Source organism: Ornithodoros turicata, chromosome 1, assembly GCF_037126465.1.
Source record: "Ornithodoros turicata isolate Travis chromosome 1, ASM3712646v1, whole genome shotgun sequence".
NCBI classification, from domain to species: Eukaryota; Metazoa; Arthropoda; class Arachnida; order Ixodida; family Argasidae; genus Ornithodoros; species Ornithodoros turicata.
In genome coordinates, this window is record NC_088201.1 from 184,549,495 (window position 1) to 184,567,915 (window position 18,421).

Here is an 18,421-nt window from a genome sequence, read left to right on the forward strand (position 1 = left end):
TGGTGGAGGTTATGTGCCTTCCTCCTAGCCAAGCGCCGCCGCCGTCGCCATCAACGCCCCTGCTCCGACGCCGAGACGCACGTGCAGGGTGCCACGGAGGACACGCGCCGAGATCGAACTGTTTCGTGTGGCAGCTCAGCGTCGTTTTCAGCCTCCGGCCAGTCACTCCCACCTTCACCTCGTCAGTCGCCTGACGTCTTCAGCTGACGCGTGGTGGCATGGGCCCACCGCCCTCGTTGTCGTTACAATATATTTATGCGTGCATTCACGTCGCCAGACAAATGTAATCATGATGCTGCATGATGAAAGGAGGGGGGGGTCGATTTTAAAAGTATGGGAAGCCTTGCCAGCTGTATAAATATTCGGAATCGATATTAATGGTTTTCATGCATCGCAGAACATGGATGGTAGCAGCAGGGCTGTGTTTGCTGTTCCTTATCGTCATCGTAGCCACCATACAATCGGGCTCCATTTTGGAATCAGGTTAGTACAAAACATTGTGAGGTTTTGAAATGGTTTTCAATTCTGTCTTTGTGTGGAATTCAAGTCAGCTCCCTCTGTTTGTTATAGTATCCAGACGTTTTGTGTAAATTATGCGCTAATTGTGTAGATAATGCACACAATTTTAAACGGTACACCTCTGGAAGCATAAAACCGCAGTAATTTCCTTTAGCTAACGTGTTCGAAATATATTGAGAGAGGTAGTTTACCATCAAATGCCTGAACACTTTAGAGATTCACCATACAAACCTTTGTCCTGATTCGCTGATGCTCGTTGTGGAGCGCTAAGTCAGGAAGAACCGGCCAGCAGTGGAGACTAAAGGAATGAATTGTTTATTATGGCGCGTGAAAAGGTGCCTGTAGAATGTAGATGAAGTTGGCGATGAAGGCGAGCGATAGCGATGCCGCTACAGGGGTCCCCCGCCGTCAGATGCGCAAGAGCTGGAGTCCAGGAAACGCGCCTGGGAAAGGCTGCAGTTGAGGGCGACGCAGGTGGCGGAAGTAAGGCATCAAATGGCGTGAGGGTGGCGATGCTGTTGTGGGCGTAGAAGGCGGGCTTTACGCGATCGACAGAAACTTCCTGCGTGGCCTTCGACGTCGAGAAGCAGAGTCTTCTCAGTGCGGGAGATGACTCTGTAGGGTCCCGAGTACGGGGCGTCCAGGCATCTGCGAGGAGAAGGGACCTGGATGAATACGTGAGATGCTGTGGACAACGTGTCTGGGATGTAGGAGCGGCGAGATGAAGGATATCGGGAATGGCTTGGCCTGATGGACTTGGAATATGTCTCGGAGTAAGGAGACATAGTCGGAGCGGTCCGATGGGTTGTACTTGGAGGTGACGAGGTCAACCGGGAGGCGAAGGGGGGTCCCAAAGACGAGCTCAGCAGCAGAGCAGCCCAGATCTGACTTCATACATGCCCGTAACTGGAGCAAGATGAGGGGGAGGGCGTGAAACCACTTATGCGAACGACGAAGTACGAGCAGGGAATAGGGGCGCGGATTGTTGAGGGCGCGAAAACTGCTCTTGAGCGCTCGACAAGGCCATTAGCGCAAGGGTGGTACACAGTGGTTCGGGTGCGTCTGGATCCGAGAAGACGGCAGAGCTCATGGAAGAGACAAGATTCAAACTGAGCCCTACGGTCCGTGACTGTTTGGTCTGCGGCGCCATATCTTGAAATCCACGTCCTCAGGAGGGCGGAGGCAACGGTTTCAGCACGGATGTCTGCAACGGGAGCAGCCTCAGGACACCTCGTGAAACGATCAATGATGTAGTTAGGATGTATCGAAGGCCGGATGAGTGGGGAAGGGGACCGACCAGGTCAATGTGGAGAACTTGAAACGTTCGGTCGTGCGGAAGAAACTTGCCTGGTGGGGAGCGCGTGTGGCGCACCGCCTTTGTGCGTTGGCAGGTAGTGCATTGCAAAGTCCACATGCGAATGTCCCTAGCCATGCGCTGCCAAACATAGCGGTCCGCAATCAGACGCCTGGTGGCGCGGATTCCGGGATGGGAGACGTCGTGTAAAGCGCGAAAGGCCAGATTGCGAAGACTTTGTGGAAGGTAAGGCCTTGGGGAAGCTGTTGAGACGTCGCAGACAATCGTGGAAATGGCGCCGGGGAGAGCTACTTCTGTCAATTCCAGCGACGTTTGCTGAGACGTGCGGAGTGACTTGAGGTCGCCGTTGTGACGCTGTTCGTGCGCAAGGCGCTCCAAGATAAACATGTCTGGTGGAAATGCGGAGATACGGCTGAATCTCTCAGCAGGGATGTTGTTTTTCCCGCTGATGTGCTCGATGGTTGCCTGGAACTCCGCGAGGAAAGACAGCTGGCCGATCTCGCGAAGCGAATGGTGCTGGCCAGCAGCCCGGAATGCGTGGACCAAGGGCATGTAGAGGACCATGGTGTTCCTCCACATGAGCCCCGACCGGCAATGATGGTATGCCACGGAGAGGCGATGACGGTGGCCTATCTCCATGGCCGCGCCGGTGGAACTGAGGTCGGTGCTCCAGGAGCGTGGCCATCTTCGTCGTTGTCCACGGGCCGCTACAGTGCTCCTCAGACGCGGAGCGGCGACAAGAGCGGAGAGAGCAAGAGCGACCGTGGATGACGCGCACTACGGGACGTGTTCGTGGCACGGCACAACACCCGTTGCGAGAAACTGTCGATGAGCGGGGCCGATGAGGGACGAAGTCGTTGGGCGTCGGAGTCGTGGCCTGGGGTGCCGCAACCGGCACGGGAGCGAAAGCTCGTAGGGTCAGAGGAAGTGAGGGTGCGTTAGCCGTGTTGACTGCAGAGACGCCGGCTGAAGCGTGCCGTGGCGTCGGCTGCCGCGACTGCCGAAACCGGCAGGCGAGCACGTTGCTCTGGTGTCGCGGCCGGTAGCGGATGAGCGTCGAGATGCAGAAATGAAATGGCGAGTCGTGAGTGTGCCGGGGCCGTGGACAGCGCAGGTCGGTCCCTGGAAGTCGTGAAGCCATGATCGGTGGGCGGATGCGATGATCAGTGAGCGGTCGTGTCGTTGCGGGTTGGTCGAATCGGTAGCGGATCGTTAGCATGGACAGAAGCTGTCGGGCGAGAAGCGAAGGGGTGGATGGTGCGGGCGAGAGGGGTCGAGTAATTGCGGTGGCTTCCAGGTATAGCCTGTCTTGGTAGTGCTCGTTGATGGTGTAAACAATTTGGGATGGTGAAGGGCCGAATTGCGCGGAACTTGATGTTCATCGTTCGGGTCACCAAATGTAGAGGACCATGGTCTTCCCCCACATGAGCCCCGACAGGCGATGATAGTGTGCCACGGAGAGACGATGACGGTGGCCTATCTCCATGGTCGCGCTGGTGGAACTGAGGTCGGTGCTCCAGGCGCGTGGCCATCTTCGTCGTTGTCCACGGGCCGCTACAGTCTTGTGGTCTGTGAACAGCATGAATGGGCGACCCTCCAGGGAATAGCAGAAGTGCCTGACGGCGGCGAACGCTGCAAAGAGCTCGCGGCTAAAGGCACTGTATCGTTGTTGAGTGGGCGTGAGCTTTACCGAAAAGAAGGCGGTGGGCTTCCATTGATTGTCAAAGTACTGTTGAAGGACGGCCCCGGTAGCCGATCCTGACGCATCCACAGCCAGGGACGTAGGAGCATCATGGCGCGGGTAGACCAGCATAACCGCGTTTGCAAGAGCTTCTTTGGCTGCGAGAAAAGCTTCCTCCGTGTAGTCTGACCAAGCGACATTAGTTGATCCGGGGGCCTTCAGGGGAGTACGAAGGAGGGCTTCAAGGGGGGGGGGGGGGCGAGAAGAGACGCAGAGTTCGGAATAAAACGCCGGTAGACGTTTAGCAGTCCGAGGTAGTGTCGGAGCTGGCGAAGAGTGGTTGGTCTCGGAAAGTCTCGCACTACCTTGACTTTTGATGGTATTGGCTTGATACTGTGGCGGTCAAGGAGGCGTCCCAGGAATTCCAAGGAATGTACCCCGAACTGGCACTTTTGGACGTTGATGATGATGCCATATTCTTCCAATCGAGCGAACAACTGGCGCAGGTGGAGGCGATGTGGGTCGGGGCTCGTGCTGGCAACCAGGAGGTCATCCATGTAGCGGACACGAACGGAAGGCCCCTAACGACAGAATCAATAAATCGTTGAAATGTTTCAGCTGCGTTCTTGAGTCCGAAGGGCATTCGAACGAACTCAGACAGCCCAAATGGAGTTGTCACAGCTGCCTTGTGAACATCTTCGGGAGCCATAGGAATTTAGTGGTAGGCTTTTGTTAAGTCTATTTTGGAGAAGAGGGTAGCACCTTGAAGGTTTACGGAGAAGTCTTGAATGTTGGCCTGAGGGTAGCGATCGGGCAGCGTGGAAAGGTTGAGCGCGCGATAGTCACTACATGTCGCCAGTCCCCGGTCTTCTTGGGGACCATGTGCAGTGGTAACGACCAGTTGCTCGAGGATGGTCTCAGAACCCCGATGTCCATCATGTGCTGGAATTCTGCCTTTGCAATTACTAGCTTCTCAGGAACTAAACGACGGAAACAGGACGAGACTGGTTGGCCGTAGGTTATGATGCGATGGACTACATCATGCTTTACGGTCTTGGACCAGTCGGTGGGCTGCGTGAGGGACGGGAAATCCTTCAGGAGGACGGCATAAGGAAACTAGAGTGCGGAGAGAGGCTCGGCTTCAAAAAAGGGGTCTGAGTGAGCAGTAATCCCGTGCACCGCGAGGGAGGTAGTCGAGTCGACGAGTCGGCGCCGAGCGAGGTCGACTAAGAGGCCAAAGTGCTCCAAAAAGTCTGCGCCGAGGATGGGCTGGCTGACGCAGGCAATGGGGAAGAGCCATTTGAACTGCTGCCGGAGGCCAATATCGATGGTAAAAGATTTTTGTCCGAACACCGGGACGCCCGTGTTGTTCACCGCGGTCAGGAACGAGATGGGGTTCTGATGACGCTGGGCAGCCGTTGCGGGAAGAACGCTGACTGCGGCACCGGTGTCGACAAGCATCTTGAGTTTGGAGTTCCGGTCGGTCATGTAGAAGAGGCGATTGGGTGAAGGCTTGGGGGTGTCGCCTGTCGCCGCTAACGACGCCCCGCGCCATTTCCCGGCCACTGTCACGGCGGAGTGCACTTGCGAGCAGAGGCACCGAAGTTGTAGTGGTACCAGCAATATGGGCAGTCAGCGGGCGGGTCGGACGGGCGCCTCGAGGCAGGGGATGGCGAGCGGGAGCGGTGAGGGCTCCTAAATCGAGGGCGGAAAGTTCGCTGAGCAGACGCAGGGCGCGGGCGAGGATCTTGGGAAACCCCGCATGTGAGACGTTCTTCGATGAGGTGACGCAGCTCTTGAACATTCTCGCGAAGCTGTGTAACGGAATCCTGTCCGGAGGGGGGAACTTCCGGCACCACAGGGATGGGCGCAGGAGGAGTCGGAGAGGAAGTCGTAGTCGAAATATGAGCAATAGTGGCTCGCGATACCTCGGTTATTCTGTCTGCGACATCAGCAAGGTCCTCACGGTAGAGTCGGGCAGGGCCGCGAGCACCATACGAGTCTGGGGAGGCAGTCGGTTAAGGAAAAATTCCTTGAGGAGTGATTGATCAAAGGTTGGGAGCCGCGTACCTACAAGGCTCTGCATGTGGCGGAGCAATTGGCTAGGCTTGCGATCGTCAAGTTCTTCGGCCGAGAGCAGTAGTCGCAAACGCTCGCGCTTCGAGGCCATTATTCGGTCCGTGACAGCGTTAGGAAGAACGTCGTATGGGTTGGGCGTGGGCGGAGCAGTCAAAATATCCATGACCTCGATTGCGACTTCTGGCGGCAGGTTGCTGACGATGTGATGGAATTTGGTGGTCTGTTGAGTGACGCCGGCTAAAGCGAATTGGCTGTCGGTCATCTGGAACCATAGGTCCGGGTGAGCGGCGAAAAATGGGGGAAGGCGGACGCCAACCCGAGCGGTAGTGAAGCCCGAGACGTCTGTGCCCTGGGAGCCGCCGGGAGTCGGAAGCATTGGTAGGCAGGGAATGTTCGGTTCGGGTCACCAGTTTGTGGATTTTGGAGTACCCCATTACTGTCTCATCTCTCGTAGCTGTCCGGTTGTAGTCCGCAAGCGTGGATGGGTGGCATTTGCCCTGATGCCCTTCTTCCGGTATCCTTGTGAAAACTCCCCCGCTGGCTATCGCTCATTACTTCTGATATATCGTGGATGCTGTATATATAGAGAAATTTGATTTTGATTTTGTACTTTCTCGAGGGTAGTGGTTTATGGCACCGCGATTGCGCCAATTAGATATAGTGGACATTCCTTTTTGCGCACTTCGCCGTGTTCCTGCCACGCTCTTCAAAACTGCGCAATATTCACACCTCTGTATCTTAAAAATTGGATCCAATTAGCCATTTTATGTACTTTTAGTGTATAATGAATGCAACGCTAATGAGTCAAGCGACGCAATTTATGCTACATTGATCTGCAATATCGAGAGGAGTGCCATATCTTTGATTGATGGCACCATTTCCTTGAGCTTCACATGGTGGAAGAATGGCAACACAAAATACAAGTAGCCTAGGCTCAAACCCCCAATGAAGCCTTTAATTAACCATGTGTAAGGGAGTCGTAGAACCAAAAATAAGGAGAAAGAATACTCTACGGCGTTTCGGCGAAGGCGAACATGATGTGGGAAACGCCATTGTTTTAACAGTTAGCGAGAGCATTGGTAACTGCATTAAGAAGTACATGTGATCCATCAAAGATTGCGAGGCAATTCGCTTTGGTCCTAGACAAGAACTGTTCGCACACTCAAAGACGATACAACACGCGTCATTTTAGAAGCTTCGACAATAGCCCAGACACCAAAATGCACCAGCCAGCCCACTGTCATGCTGCCTTCCTTACTACTGGACCTCCTTTCATCGACGTAGCATGTTTTGTGAATTACTTTATTCCACCTTTAGAAAAAGCTTTCTGACTCTCCTTTTAATACATAGAGTTGCTTCATAATGCCTCGCAAACTTTGATCGACCATATGGGCTTCCTCGTGCACTTGCCAACGCTCCCGGTAACCGTTACAAGAATCATGTTTCATGGATCATATATACCTCCGCCATAACGCCGAATTGTGTTCTTTCTCGTTACTCTAGGTTCTCAGTCTGCCTTACACACAGGGCATTAAATTCTTCATTGCTGGTTTGAGTCTATCCCTGTCTCCGTGTGTTTTGTGTTCCTGATCCTACCACCACCTCAAGGTCAAGGAAATTATACCATCAACATCGTTACACCACCTTGTTTGCCTTTTATTGCTTTGTTCGTTTGGTGTTGCGTTTATTGCACACCTTTTGATATGCATACCTATAGAATCAAGCTGACTTTTTTATGTAATACCAATTTGTTCACACCAGGTGATGTTCCACAGGGCACGTTTCAGAAGGAGAATATTTCTTTTTGTGGGAACACAACAGAAACAAATTCCTAATGGAGTTTATCACATAAGAGACTACACAACTTAATTGTATGATTATTATATTGACGTGTACAGGCGTTGATACAGTATCTGATATTTCAGATGGTGGCAATGGGTCAACATCGGTTGGAGACGGCAACAATAACGGAGTACGCACAGCCCAAACCACAGGACGAACAGTACCTGTAACTTCGACTAATACGGCAAAGGCAATTACCGCCACTACTACTACAACTACAACCACAAGCACCACAACTACCACGTCAACAACCACAACTACCACGACGACAACCACAACTACCACCACAACCACAACTACCACCACAACGACAACTACCACCACAACTACAACCACCACCACAACGACAACTACCACCACAACGACAACCACCAGCACAACGACAACCACCACTACCACAACCACCACTACGACAACCACCACCACTACGACAACCACAACTACAACAACCACAACTACAACTACCACAACGACAACTACAACTACAAGTACGTATATTCGGAGTCTTACTGTTTAAAAGTAGTAGTTATGAGCCTGCGCAGCTATACTAGAAGTAGTGGGACTATGGGTAGAATTAGATTTGTTTCAGTAGATAAAACGTGGTATCCCTGCTGGAGATAGTCCAATTCAAAACAGACCAGAAATTTCATTCGGTTTAAGCTGTTGTTGTTGTGAAACCTTTATTGTTATTGCAGGTAATACAAATCATAATATACAGACGGGGGTCCCTAGCAAGCTTCTATGGGACCCCGTGTTAGTTACAATGTGAATTTAGCAGCTCTATATACATTGATATAAAAGGTTATACAGAAAATGCAATAAACTATGTATAATATACGAGAAGGTGGACTATATGGCAGTTCCGAGGTTATAAGAAATGCATCAACATGGGATGACAAACAATGGGACGACAAAAATAGAAAAAGAAAGGGAGAAATATATATATATATATCTTGAGAAGTTGGAGTTGGATCGGACGGCTACGTAATTATAGTTGAAATAAATGGGAGACAGAAGACGAAAGTAGGGGAAGTAACAAAAAAAAGGGGTTTATTAAAACTTAAAAATCATAAAAGTTAGGGAGGATGTCTACGTTACGGCGGAAGCTCCGCCTTCTTCGGGACAAAAGAGCTAAATGTGGCCACGAGGCTGATAAGGGGCTTGAGAATGACGTGGTCGGTTGGGGGAAATTCCCGCCACCTGGCGGTTGTCAATTGGGGAAATTCCAGAGCGTTTTTGTGTCAGGTCCAGGAGTGGGGTCATCGTCCTTGTGGGTCAGTGGGGATTTTGATCTGCCTGAAACGAGAAAAGGCAACAGGGTCTTATCTAGGTTGTTAGACTTCTTATTGTTGACAGCATGCCAGGGTCCTCGTTAATGGCCGATCGGAATTTGTAAATTAGGTAAGATTCCCGTTGTTCCCGGGAGCGGTCGGAGGTAAAGTTCGACTGGAGAATAAAAACTGAGGCTTCGTTGATTGAATGTTCTGGTTGTTTGAAATGGCGTGAGACTGGAAGATTAGGTTTCTTGGTAACATCCGATCGGTGATTGTTGAATCTAATTCGGAAAGAAGTTTTGTCTGACCCACGTATTGGGCCCGGCATGTGTTGCATTGGATTAGATAGATAACGTTGCATGAGTTACAGTCTACGTCTGCGTTGATCTTGACGGTAAAGTTGGAATTCGTACTTCTGACCGTTTGTGCGGTCTGCATTAACTTGCAAATCTGGCATCTCCTGCCATTACATGGATGACAGCCCGCCGGATGGCTAGTGGGTTCGCCTACTTTAGAGCGGACCAAGCTATCTTGTAAGTTACGTGTACGTCTGTAAGCGACACGTGGTGGATTAGGAAATATGTTTTTCGTGCGTTCTGACTGGAGGAGGATACTGTGGTGGCGGCTAAGTATGTTGTTAATGTTTGGGATATTTCCGGCGAATGTTACAGTTAAGTTCACGGCATTACTTTCTGATTTGTTTTGTCTTTTCTCCAGTAAGCTTAGACGGTTTGCCATGCGAGCTCTGTTGAGAGCATCTTGAACTAGATCGGGTGGATACTGACGACCGACAAAGGTTTGTTGCAGCTGTTCTAAATTTCTGTCCAGATCGTCGTCATTCGAGCAGATTCTCCTATACCGAAGGGCTTGACTATAGGGAATGGCCAGTTTCGTGTGGCGAGGATGACAACTATGGAATGACAAATACTGCTGAGAGTCTGTGGGTTTACGGAACAGATCAGACGTTAAAATTCCATTGGTTAGCTTAATTTGAACATCAAGAAAGCTAACAGTGACGGCAGAATAGGTGTGAGTGAAGTTAATAGAAGTATGGAACTCATTGAAATCGCGTATAAATTCCAATAGGCTGTCTTCCGAATGTGGCCAGATCATAAATATGTCATCAAGGTAGCGCTTGTATAAAGTGGGTTTGTCCTCACGCGTGTTCAAGAATGCCTCTTCTAGTGAACCCATGAATAGATTTGCATAGTTTGGTGCCATTTTAGTGCCCATAGCGGTGCCGTTGACTTGTAAATAGTGGCCATCGTTAAATTCAAAGTTGTTGTTCTTTAGGATCAGTTCTAGTAGAGTAGATACGACAGATGGATCACAAGAAGAATCAGAGTACTTTGAAAAAGCCGCCTCGGCTGCAGCTATGCCATCATCGTGGGGAATATTGGTATACAGGGAAGGAACATCTAACGTAACTAGGAGACTAGATGGGGGTGGCTGACATTGATTTAGTATTTGCAGGAAGTGATTGGTGTCCTTGATGTACGATGGTAGTTGCGGGGGTATGTCCTTAAGAAGATGATCTACGAAACTAGAGAGTTTTTCAGTGGCTGTCCCATTGCAGGAGACGATTGGACGTCCGGGGTTCCCCGGTTTATGAATCTTTAGGAGCATGTAGAATCTACCTGGCTTTGAGTTACGGGGAAGAAGGTATTCATATACCGCCGAATCGATCTTCTTTGCGGCCTTTAATGCCTTTAGATGTTTTGTGATATCTGAAACAATCTGTTCCGTGGGATCAGTGTCTAAAGTTTTGTAAAACGTGGCACAAGCCAATTGTCGCAGTCCCTCATCGATATAATCCTGCATATTCATTACGACAATTGCACCACCTTTATCTGCCCTTTTGATTATTAGGTTTTTCGATTTTTTAAGATGCGACAGACTACTTTGCTCGGCTTGACTCAAATTTGGTTTGGTTTTGCGGGAAGAGGGATTATATGAAGTAATTATATCTTTTTGAACTGCTTTTATATATATATCAAGAGCTTTTTCGCGATTGGGCTCTGGCGTAAATTCACACGGTGGCTTGAAAGGTTTGGGTGTTATATCAGGCTTATCATGAAAATACTCTTTCAGACGCATACGTCGGGCAAAATTATCTAAATCGAGATGGAGTTGGTATTCGTCTACCTTGTTATTATTTGGGCAGAATGAAAGCCCACGGCTAAGAAGTGATAGTTCAGAATCGCTGAGGGGGTGGGACGACAAATTAACAACATTTTGAGGTGACGTAAGTAGTAATGTATCAGCTCAAGTATCCGGAAACTCACATCTTTGCCTGGACGCCATTAATTAGCAATTAGAGCTAATTGGGACCCCCCACATTAATCAGGACCCACCAGGGAGTCATTACACTAATTGGGGATCATCTAAGACACGTCCAGACGAAGATGTGAGTTTCCGGATACTTGAGCTGATAAAAATAAAAAAATAGGTAGAAAATAAAATGAAAAGATAGAAATAGAGTGGAGAGAAACAATTTATTCGAAAATCAACGATGCCGCGGCGAAGAAACGGCTCCGGGGTGACCAGTGCTTGTTGACGTCGGGTAGTTGCAGAGATCGACGACAGGTGGCCACTTAGTTGCAAGGCATCACACCAGATGGCGCCACCATCATAGCTCTAGAGGAGAGAGACAGAGAACAAGATACTAGCGGCAGGTAAAAATGACAGCGCTGCTAAACAAGTCTAGGCATGCGAGAGAAAAGGTCTAACCGCTACTGCTAAACAGAAAACAGTACACATCGGGGGGAAAAGGCTTACGGGGGGACGATCGCTTAGGCCTAACCACAACAGTACGCAGCTAACACAAGGCGGGAACCACACATCGCTAAACATGCGAGAAAAGGCTTAACACGAGCGCGGTCACCGCTAAACACGGCAAACATACGAGAAAAGGAGCGCGCTTGGGCATAACCTCAACACTACGCAGCTAACACAAGGCGGGAACCACACATCGCTAAACATGCGTCAACAGGCTTGGACACCGCAAAACAAGTCTAAACATGCGAGAAAAGGCTTAGCACGAGCGCGGTCACCGCTAAACACGGCAAACATACGAGAAAAGGAGCGCGTCAAATCACTCACCTTTTCCCCCGCGGCAACTTCCAGGCAGAAACTGAGCGAGCGCGGAGAACAACACGTCTGCTCTCTACGAGATCCAGCCAGCAACTGAGCGAGCGCGCGGAGCGCACGTCCGTCTTCCGCGACGGTCCGAGAGAAACTGAGAGAGGCGACGCGCAGCGGCTGCTATGGATGCGCGCGCGCCCTCTGCTCCACCCGTCCGCGCATGCGCGCGCGCGCTGCTAGCGGCGACGGGTGGCTTTTCGGTTTCGTTTTCATTCTCCGTTCTTTGCGCGCGCGCGCGCGTTTATCTCTATAAAGGCAGCGCGCACCGCGCTCGCGTCATCATTCTGACCGATACGTGGAAAACGCCATGTGTGGTTTATTCTCCTGCGTTTCTTGTGGTCGCAAGGAAAAGACAAAAAACGAAGAACTTCGCGAATTTATACGCGGTATCGTGGAGGAAGCCTTTTAAGTCCACCGTCTGGAATGGTTGCAAGCGCGTCAAGAAATGTGTCAGGACAAGATGAAGACGCTCGACCGCATCTTAGCGGCGGACAGACTGGCGAAAAAGAAGTCCAACTTTAGCCTGGACAATCTGTATTGGGAACGCAGTTCCGATGTAGAGGACGACGACGAGGATGTGTAAATAAAAGCGATGCATTTCTCTTCGAGTCTCAGTCTCTTCTTTCTCTTCGTGCAACGTGTACGCACGCAACATGTCTTCCCCCGAACCTTTTCGTTTCCGTCATCCCTTTCGCTGTATCTTAAGCGGCCCCTCCATGTGCAGCAAATCTACGTTCGTTGCTAACGTGTTGAGGAACCTGAACGACGTGGTAGACAAGCCTCCGTCACAAATATTCTACGTGCAGAAATATGCTTCGCCGAGCATGCAGGACGAATTCGGGGACTCCGTAAAATTTACCAAGGAGCTACCGCGAGAGTGGGACACGTCGCGCGCCACGCTGATCGTCGTCGACGATCACATGACCGACGCCGGTTCCTTGAAGGAGGTGACCGATCTTTTCATTCGGGGTTCTCACCACGCCAACGCCTCGATCTTCTTACTCGTTCAAAACATCTTTTTCGACAGTAGCCATTTTAGAACAATATCCTACAACGCCAGTTACGTCGTCCTGTGGCGCACCGTGCGCAGCGTGCACCAGATGGAACATTTCGGCCAACAGCTATTTGGCAGAAAAAGATTGGAGTATTTTCTGGACGCATATAAACAAGCGATGTCGTCGCCCCACGCATATTTACTCGTGGATCTTCACAACTATACGCACGAGGATCACAGGTTGCGTAGCAATATCTTCCCGGGAGAACGTCAATATATCTACGCTCCGAAATGAATCTCCGCCCTCACCTCACTTTACTCAAAGTACTCTCCACTCTACCCCCTCCACGCCGCCGCGACGTCTTGAGACGTTCATCCTCGTCCGACATGAAACACCTCTCCGAAATTTGCCTCAATGTATTGAACGGAAAGGTGGCTCTAGCTCCAGATACGTTCGCGCGTTTGAAGAAGCACAAACGCTTTTTACGACGCTTCGCCTACAAAAGATTCACAAGAACCCGCAACGTTTGAAGCGCTATCTGTCTCAGCAGCAGGTTCTTTCGTCGGTGGTTCCTCTCCTGCTTTCCGCCGTGTTGAACCTTTTCGCCAATGGCCAAGAGAATTGAAGTGACCACCTCCATCGGAAACATTCTTTCCTCGAAGGAGAGTGACGACGTCAAAGTGAAACTCATACTGCAAGCACTGTATCGCATACTCAAGCAGTACGGATTTGACCCCTACGACAATAAAAACAAGGCGTCCGACGCTACAAATGACTTTGACTATTCGCTCCTCTCTCCAGAGGTGGACGAAGAGGAAGCGGAAAGGGTCGTCTCGGAATTAAAGAAGGTTCTTTCCTGGGATCGCGAGGGTTGTGTCTCCGTGTCGGGCAAGCCCATCAGACACTCCTCCGTTTACGAACTCGTCAATTATTTGTTGCAACGTAAGACGGGAAAGAAACCTTCCTGGTTCCCCAAAGTCTCGAAACTATTGCGTCTGATTTCTCTACCCAAATCTCGCGAGCCTCAACAGCAGCAGCAGCAGCAGCAGGCCTCCATTGCGTGGACGACTTATGGAGGGATATGAGAAACCAGAGGGTGGTTTGGGGGGTGTGGAACGCTATAGAAAAGCGCATCACTTGAGCAAAAAGAAGGCTCTCGCCATTCTCAGAAAGCTGGATGCCTACACGCTCCACCATCCGGTCAGAAGAAAGTTTAATAGGAGACGCATCATCGCGCTCAAGATCAACGACGTGTGGCAAATGGACCTCGCCGATTTTTCAAAATACAAGAGATTCAACAGTGGCTACCGCTACATTCTCGTGGCAATCGATTCCCTCTCCCGCTTTCTGCGCACCCTCCCGCTAAAGACGAAGCGCCCCGCCGAAATGAAAAGGGCCATGATAAGACTTTTTCGGGGAGGTAACGTACCTACACGCATCTTTTGCGACAGAGGCGGGGAATTCTACAACAAGACCGTCAAGGAGTATCTCTCACGAAAGAAGGTATGTATTCTACCTTCTCTCCAGTAATCAAAGCGTCGCAGGCAGAGCGCGTCATACGCACTTTACGCGACAGAATATTCCGTTATTTTAGAGTAACGGGTAAATACCACTTCGTTTCCGCGCTTCCCAAGATCGTGCGCGACTACAACACCACCAAACACAGGACTTTGGGCATCAGCCCGTCCGAAGTCACGCCCGAAAACGAATTGGAGCTGTTCAATAAGATAAATGGGAAGCCCGTCGTACCCTCCGTGAAAAAGAAGCTCAAACTGGGGGATAAAGTGAGGGTCCTACTTCACAGAAAAGGTTTTCATAAGAGCTCGGAAGGGAGTTGGTCGCCTCAGATTTTCACCGTCTCCCGCCTGAGAGACACCTCTCCTCCCGTCGTACACCTGGAAGATTACCGGGGTAAGGAAGTGGACGGATCTTTCTACCCGGAGGAGGTACTCGTCGTAACCCGAGACGCCAATCAGCCTTGGCCAGTAACGAAAGTGCTGAGGAAGAAGCAGGTGAACGGTCAGAGCTTCTCCTTGGTTCGCTGGTTCGGTTACGACAAAGAACACGACAGTTGGGTTCCGAGCAGCGACGTGGTCAAGATTGGGAAATGATGTCGGACATCTATGTCCACCTGCTCTCGAACGCCAGCATGGATAAGTTTCCCTCGAATAAACTCAACGCCTTCACGGTAGCTTTTGATAGTCCGCTTCAGCTCTCGAATCGGTATAAAGTCGGTCTGATGGATCTCAGCATAAGTAACGATTTTTTAAATATCGGGTACGAAAGGCAAGATGCGAAAATCGAGGTTTCTTTCGAGGACACGGTGGAAGCCGGCAGAACTTTTCGTGTCACCTCGGATCTCGAGAGGGATTTGGGAAAAGCCCTTTCGGAATTCGACGTTTCTTTCGCGTACAATAAATCGCGATACGACTTCGTCTTACCCGTGGACGTGAAAGCCGTGGAATTGGACCCTCGGCTCGCGCAAGCGCTCGACGCCTCGCTAGCGTCCCGCGAAGCAGGTCGTGCGGTGAAACCCCCCAAATTGAGCGAACGCGAAGCCACCTCCATCTTATTGGAGCACGCCGCAGCCGCCGTCGCTTTCGGCGACGTCACTCTGAATTCGGAAACCACGTCCCTACGGAACACACTCAACAAGTATTTCCAGACGCACAAGCTGGACGCCTCGCTAGAATTCGCGGATAACGTGTACTCTCTGAAAACACCGAAAGGGTTGCACGTACCGGAACCCTTTGTCAAGCTGCTACATCTCACACCCGTCGAGGGACACGAAGAAACGCTACGCGTCTCTCTCCCCGTAGCGCGTCAATTTTCTTTCACGATCAAGACGAAAATTCCTCGATCTTTGCAAGTACATGTGCCTCCCGGCTATTATGCGACGCCGCAAGCACTTCTAAATGCGATTAATCAGCGCGTAGGCGAACGCGCGCGCTTCAGCTTCGACGGAACCGAACAGAAATGTAAAATTCGGCTTTCCGGGGGCACCTCCACCCTAAGACTTTCCGAGTACCTGGCCGTGCTTTTGGGCTTCGAATCGCGTACCGTGTTCACGGGGGATGAGGATGCCACGAGCTCCGTCGAGGTACTCCTGGAACCCCCGTTTCACAACATAATCGTGTACACGGATATCGTGGAACCCACGTACGTGGGGAGCGGGAAAAAACCGATATTAAAAATACTACCCTTTTATTACGAGAAAGACAAGCACGTCGTCACCTACACGTTAGATAACATCCAGTATTTTAACCTGTCTCAATTCGAAATTCCTTCAGTGACGATCGTTCTCGCGGACGAAACGGGAAGACGTTTGCCGTTGCGGTCCAAAGGCAGAACCAATCTAACGTTGCATTTCAAATATGTACCGTAATTCCCCCAAAATAATTCCCGTGTACACGGGACCCCTTTTCCAACGAGGGGGCGGTGTGTTGAGCAACATATCCAAGTTTATCGTTCCCATCTGGCAGCAAATAAAACCGATCGCCAAGAGAACGTTGAAGCGCTTGGCGCGGAATTTGGCCGATGGCGAAGGAATATCGCGCGCAGTAAAAAAGACGGCCATAGCAACGGGGAGAGACGTGCTGGATTCCATGGAGGGCTCTGGAAACAACAACAATGGAAAGAAACGCCGCAAACGACAACAAAAGGCGCCGACACACGACGCACCTGCAGATATCTTTGGTACGCCGTGAAGGTCACACATCCGCTGCGCGCGCTCCGTCATGACGTCAACGAAAGGAAAAATACAGACGCCGATCTGTCTAACGAGTGACGTGATGATATTCGAACCCCCTTCCATTCAATACGGCGTGGAAGATACTTCGTACCAACTTTTTTATCCGGTCAACGGAGTAAATAATTCCGTGATCGAGTTTTGTATTCAAAATTTGCAAAGGGCACACTTGGATCTCTACGGCAGTTTCGTGTCTTTGACCGTGCGCATTGTTCGCGACGACGGGGAAGAAATGGACGAGAAAGATGTCGTTTTCCCAATAAACCACCTGTTGAGCGGCATGTTTAAGACGGTCACCGTTTATGCGAACAACAAGCTCGTCAGTTCCAACGAGTTGTACGCCTACAGGAGTATTTTGGACGTCGTGCTTCATTCCACGCCCGCGGCTCAAGAAACAGTGCACGCGGCTGGACTGTATGTCGAGGACGACGAACATTTAAAGGACGATTACGACGTCTCGTCTCGCGGTCCGAAACAACGTTACGAAGCGACGAAGGGTGGAAAATACTTTAACCTGGTCGGTCAGATCAATACCGACCTGTTTCAAAAGCCGCGCCTGATGGTACCTGCCGTCGAAATTCGCGTCGTTTTCCTGTTAAACAACGACGAATTTAAACTCGTATCGGTCCCCAAAGACAAGAAAACGTACAATTACGAGGTGGACATTAAAGAAATGACGTTACACTTGAAAAAGGTGACGCTGGCACCTTCCCTGTTTTTGGAATACGAGCGGCGGCTTCAGACCACGCCGGCCATCTACGTGTTACGCGGATTGGAAACCAAGGTGCGGAGCTTGAGTGCCGGGAGCTTGGACGCTCACTTTGAAAACGTTTACCCCGAAAGGGTACCTTCCAAATTATGCGTCGCCCTGCTCGCCACGTCCGACTTTCTCGGCGACATCCAATCGAACCCCTACAAATTCCGTCATTACGACCTGTCTCATTCGATGCTCTCCGTGGACGGCCAGCAAGTGCGAGCCGAGTACGACTTTCAGAACGACCTCGTCAAAATTCCCTACTTTAACTTCTTGCAAGAACTGGGAGAGAAACATTTCAAGTATAGCTACGAGCGATTTAAAACGGACGGGTTCCTCCTCTACTTCAACCTGGACGTGGACAAGTGTTCTTCTCCTTCGCATTTGAACGAGTGGCGAAAAGGAAACGTTCGCCTCCAATTACGCTTCGCTAAAGCTCTTCCACACGCGGTCACCGTCCTCTTGATTTCCGAGTGTCCCAAGCTCATGTACGTCGACAAGGACCGTACGGTCACCTTCCCATAAGAAAAGATGTACGAGAGCGACATCTTGGAACTCGTGTCCCTGAACCCCCTCGCTTCCTCCATGCTGAGAGGCATTTGCGCTTCCAACGAAGCCTTCGTTTTACGCAAGCCCGGTTATTTAATCATCAATACGGAAGAGCGAAGAAGACGCGGGCAGCACTGGGTGCTCTACCTGAAAAACTACGACGGGTCTGCCGTGTTTTTCGACAGCTACGGACTTCCCCCCATCGAAGCAAACCTTCGAAAGACTTTACCTGTAGTGGACGAGTATAACGACAAGTGTATTCAATCACCCTTTTCGCCTTACTGCGGGCTTTTTTGTATCTACGTAGCCACGCGCATGTCGAAACGCTACAGCTTGAAAAGTTGTGTATCCATGTTTTCCTGTAACCTGGAAGAGAATGACGAAACAATAAAACGTCTCCTCGTGAGCGAACTCGTTTCGTAAAAAATAGACTATTTATTTATTCACGACATACACAAGACCCTTGCGAGATGATCTTCCAACGTGCTGACCCGACGCTCGTCGTCGCCAGTCTGCACCGT

The 18,421-nt window shown here is 50.6% G+C and overlaps 1 protein-coding gene and 1 long non-coding RNA gene across 3 annotated transcripts in view; one reads left to right on the forward strand and one right to left on the reverse strand.

Annotated features, from left to right (window-relative positions):
- The first annotated feature begins 403 nt into the window (after positions 1 to 403).
- Positions 404 to 18,421, forward strand: part of LOC135373900 (uncharacterized) — a 153,866-nt gene continuing 135,848 nt past the window's right edge. For both annotated transcript variants that reach the window (XM_064606944.1, XM_064606954.1), the window contains exons 1-2: positions 404 to 483; positions 7,520 to 7,924. In XM_064606944.1, the coding sequence (XP_064463014.1) occupies positions 405 to 483; positions 7,520 to 7,924 (484 nt within the window). In that variant the 5' untranslated portion in view covers position 404. The remainder of the gene's footprint in view (positions 484 to 7,519; positions 7,925 to 18,421) is intronic.
- LOC135373885 (uncharacterized) lies at positions 11,192 to 11,931 on the reverse strand. The gene is made up of 2 exons (XR_010416646.1): positions 11,813 to 11,931; positions 11,192 to 11,347 (listed from the first exon to the last, which is right to left on the reverse strand). It is a non-coding gene; the product is annotated as an uncharacterized LOC135373885 (long non-coding RNA).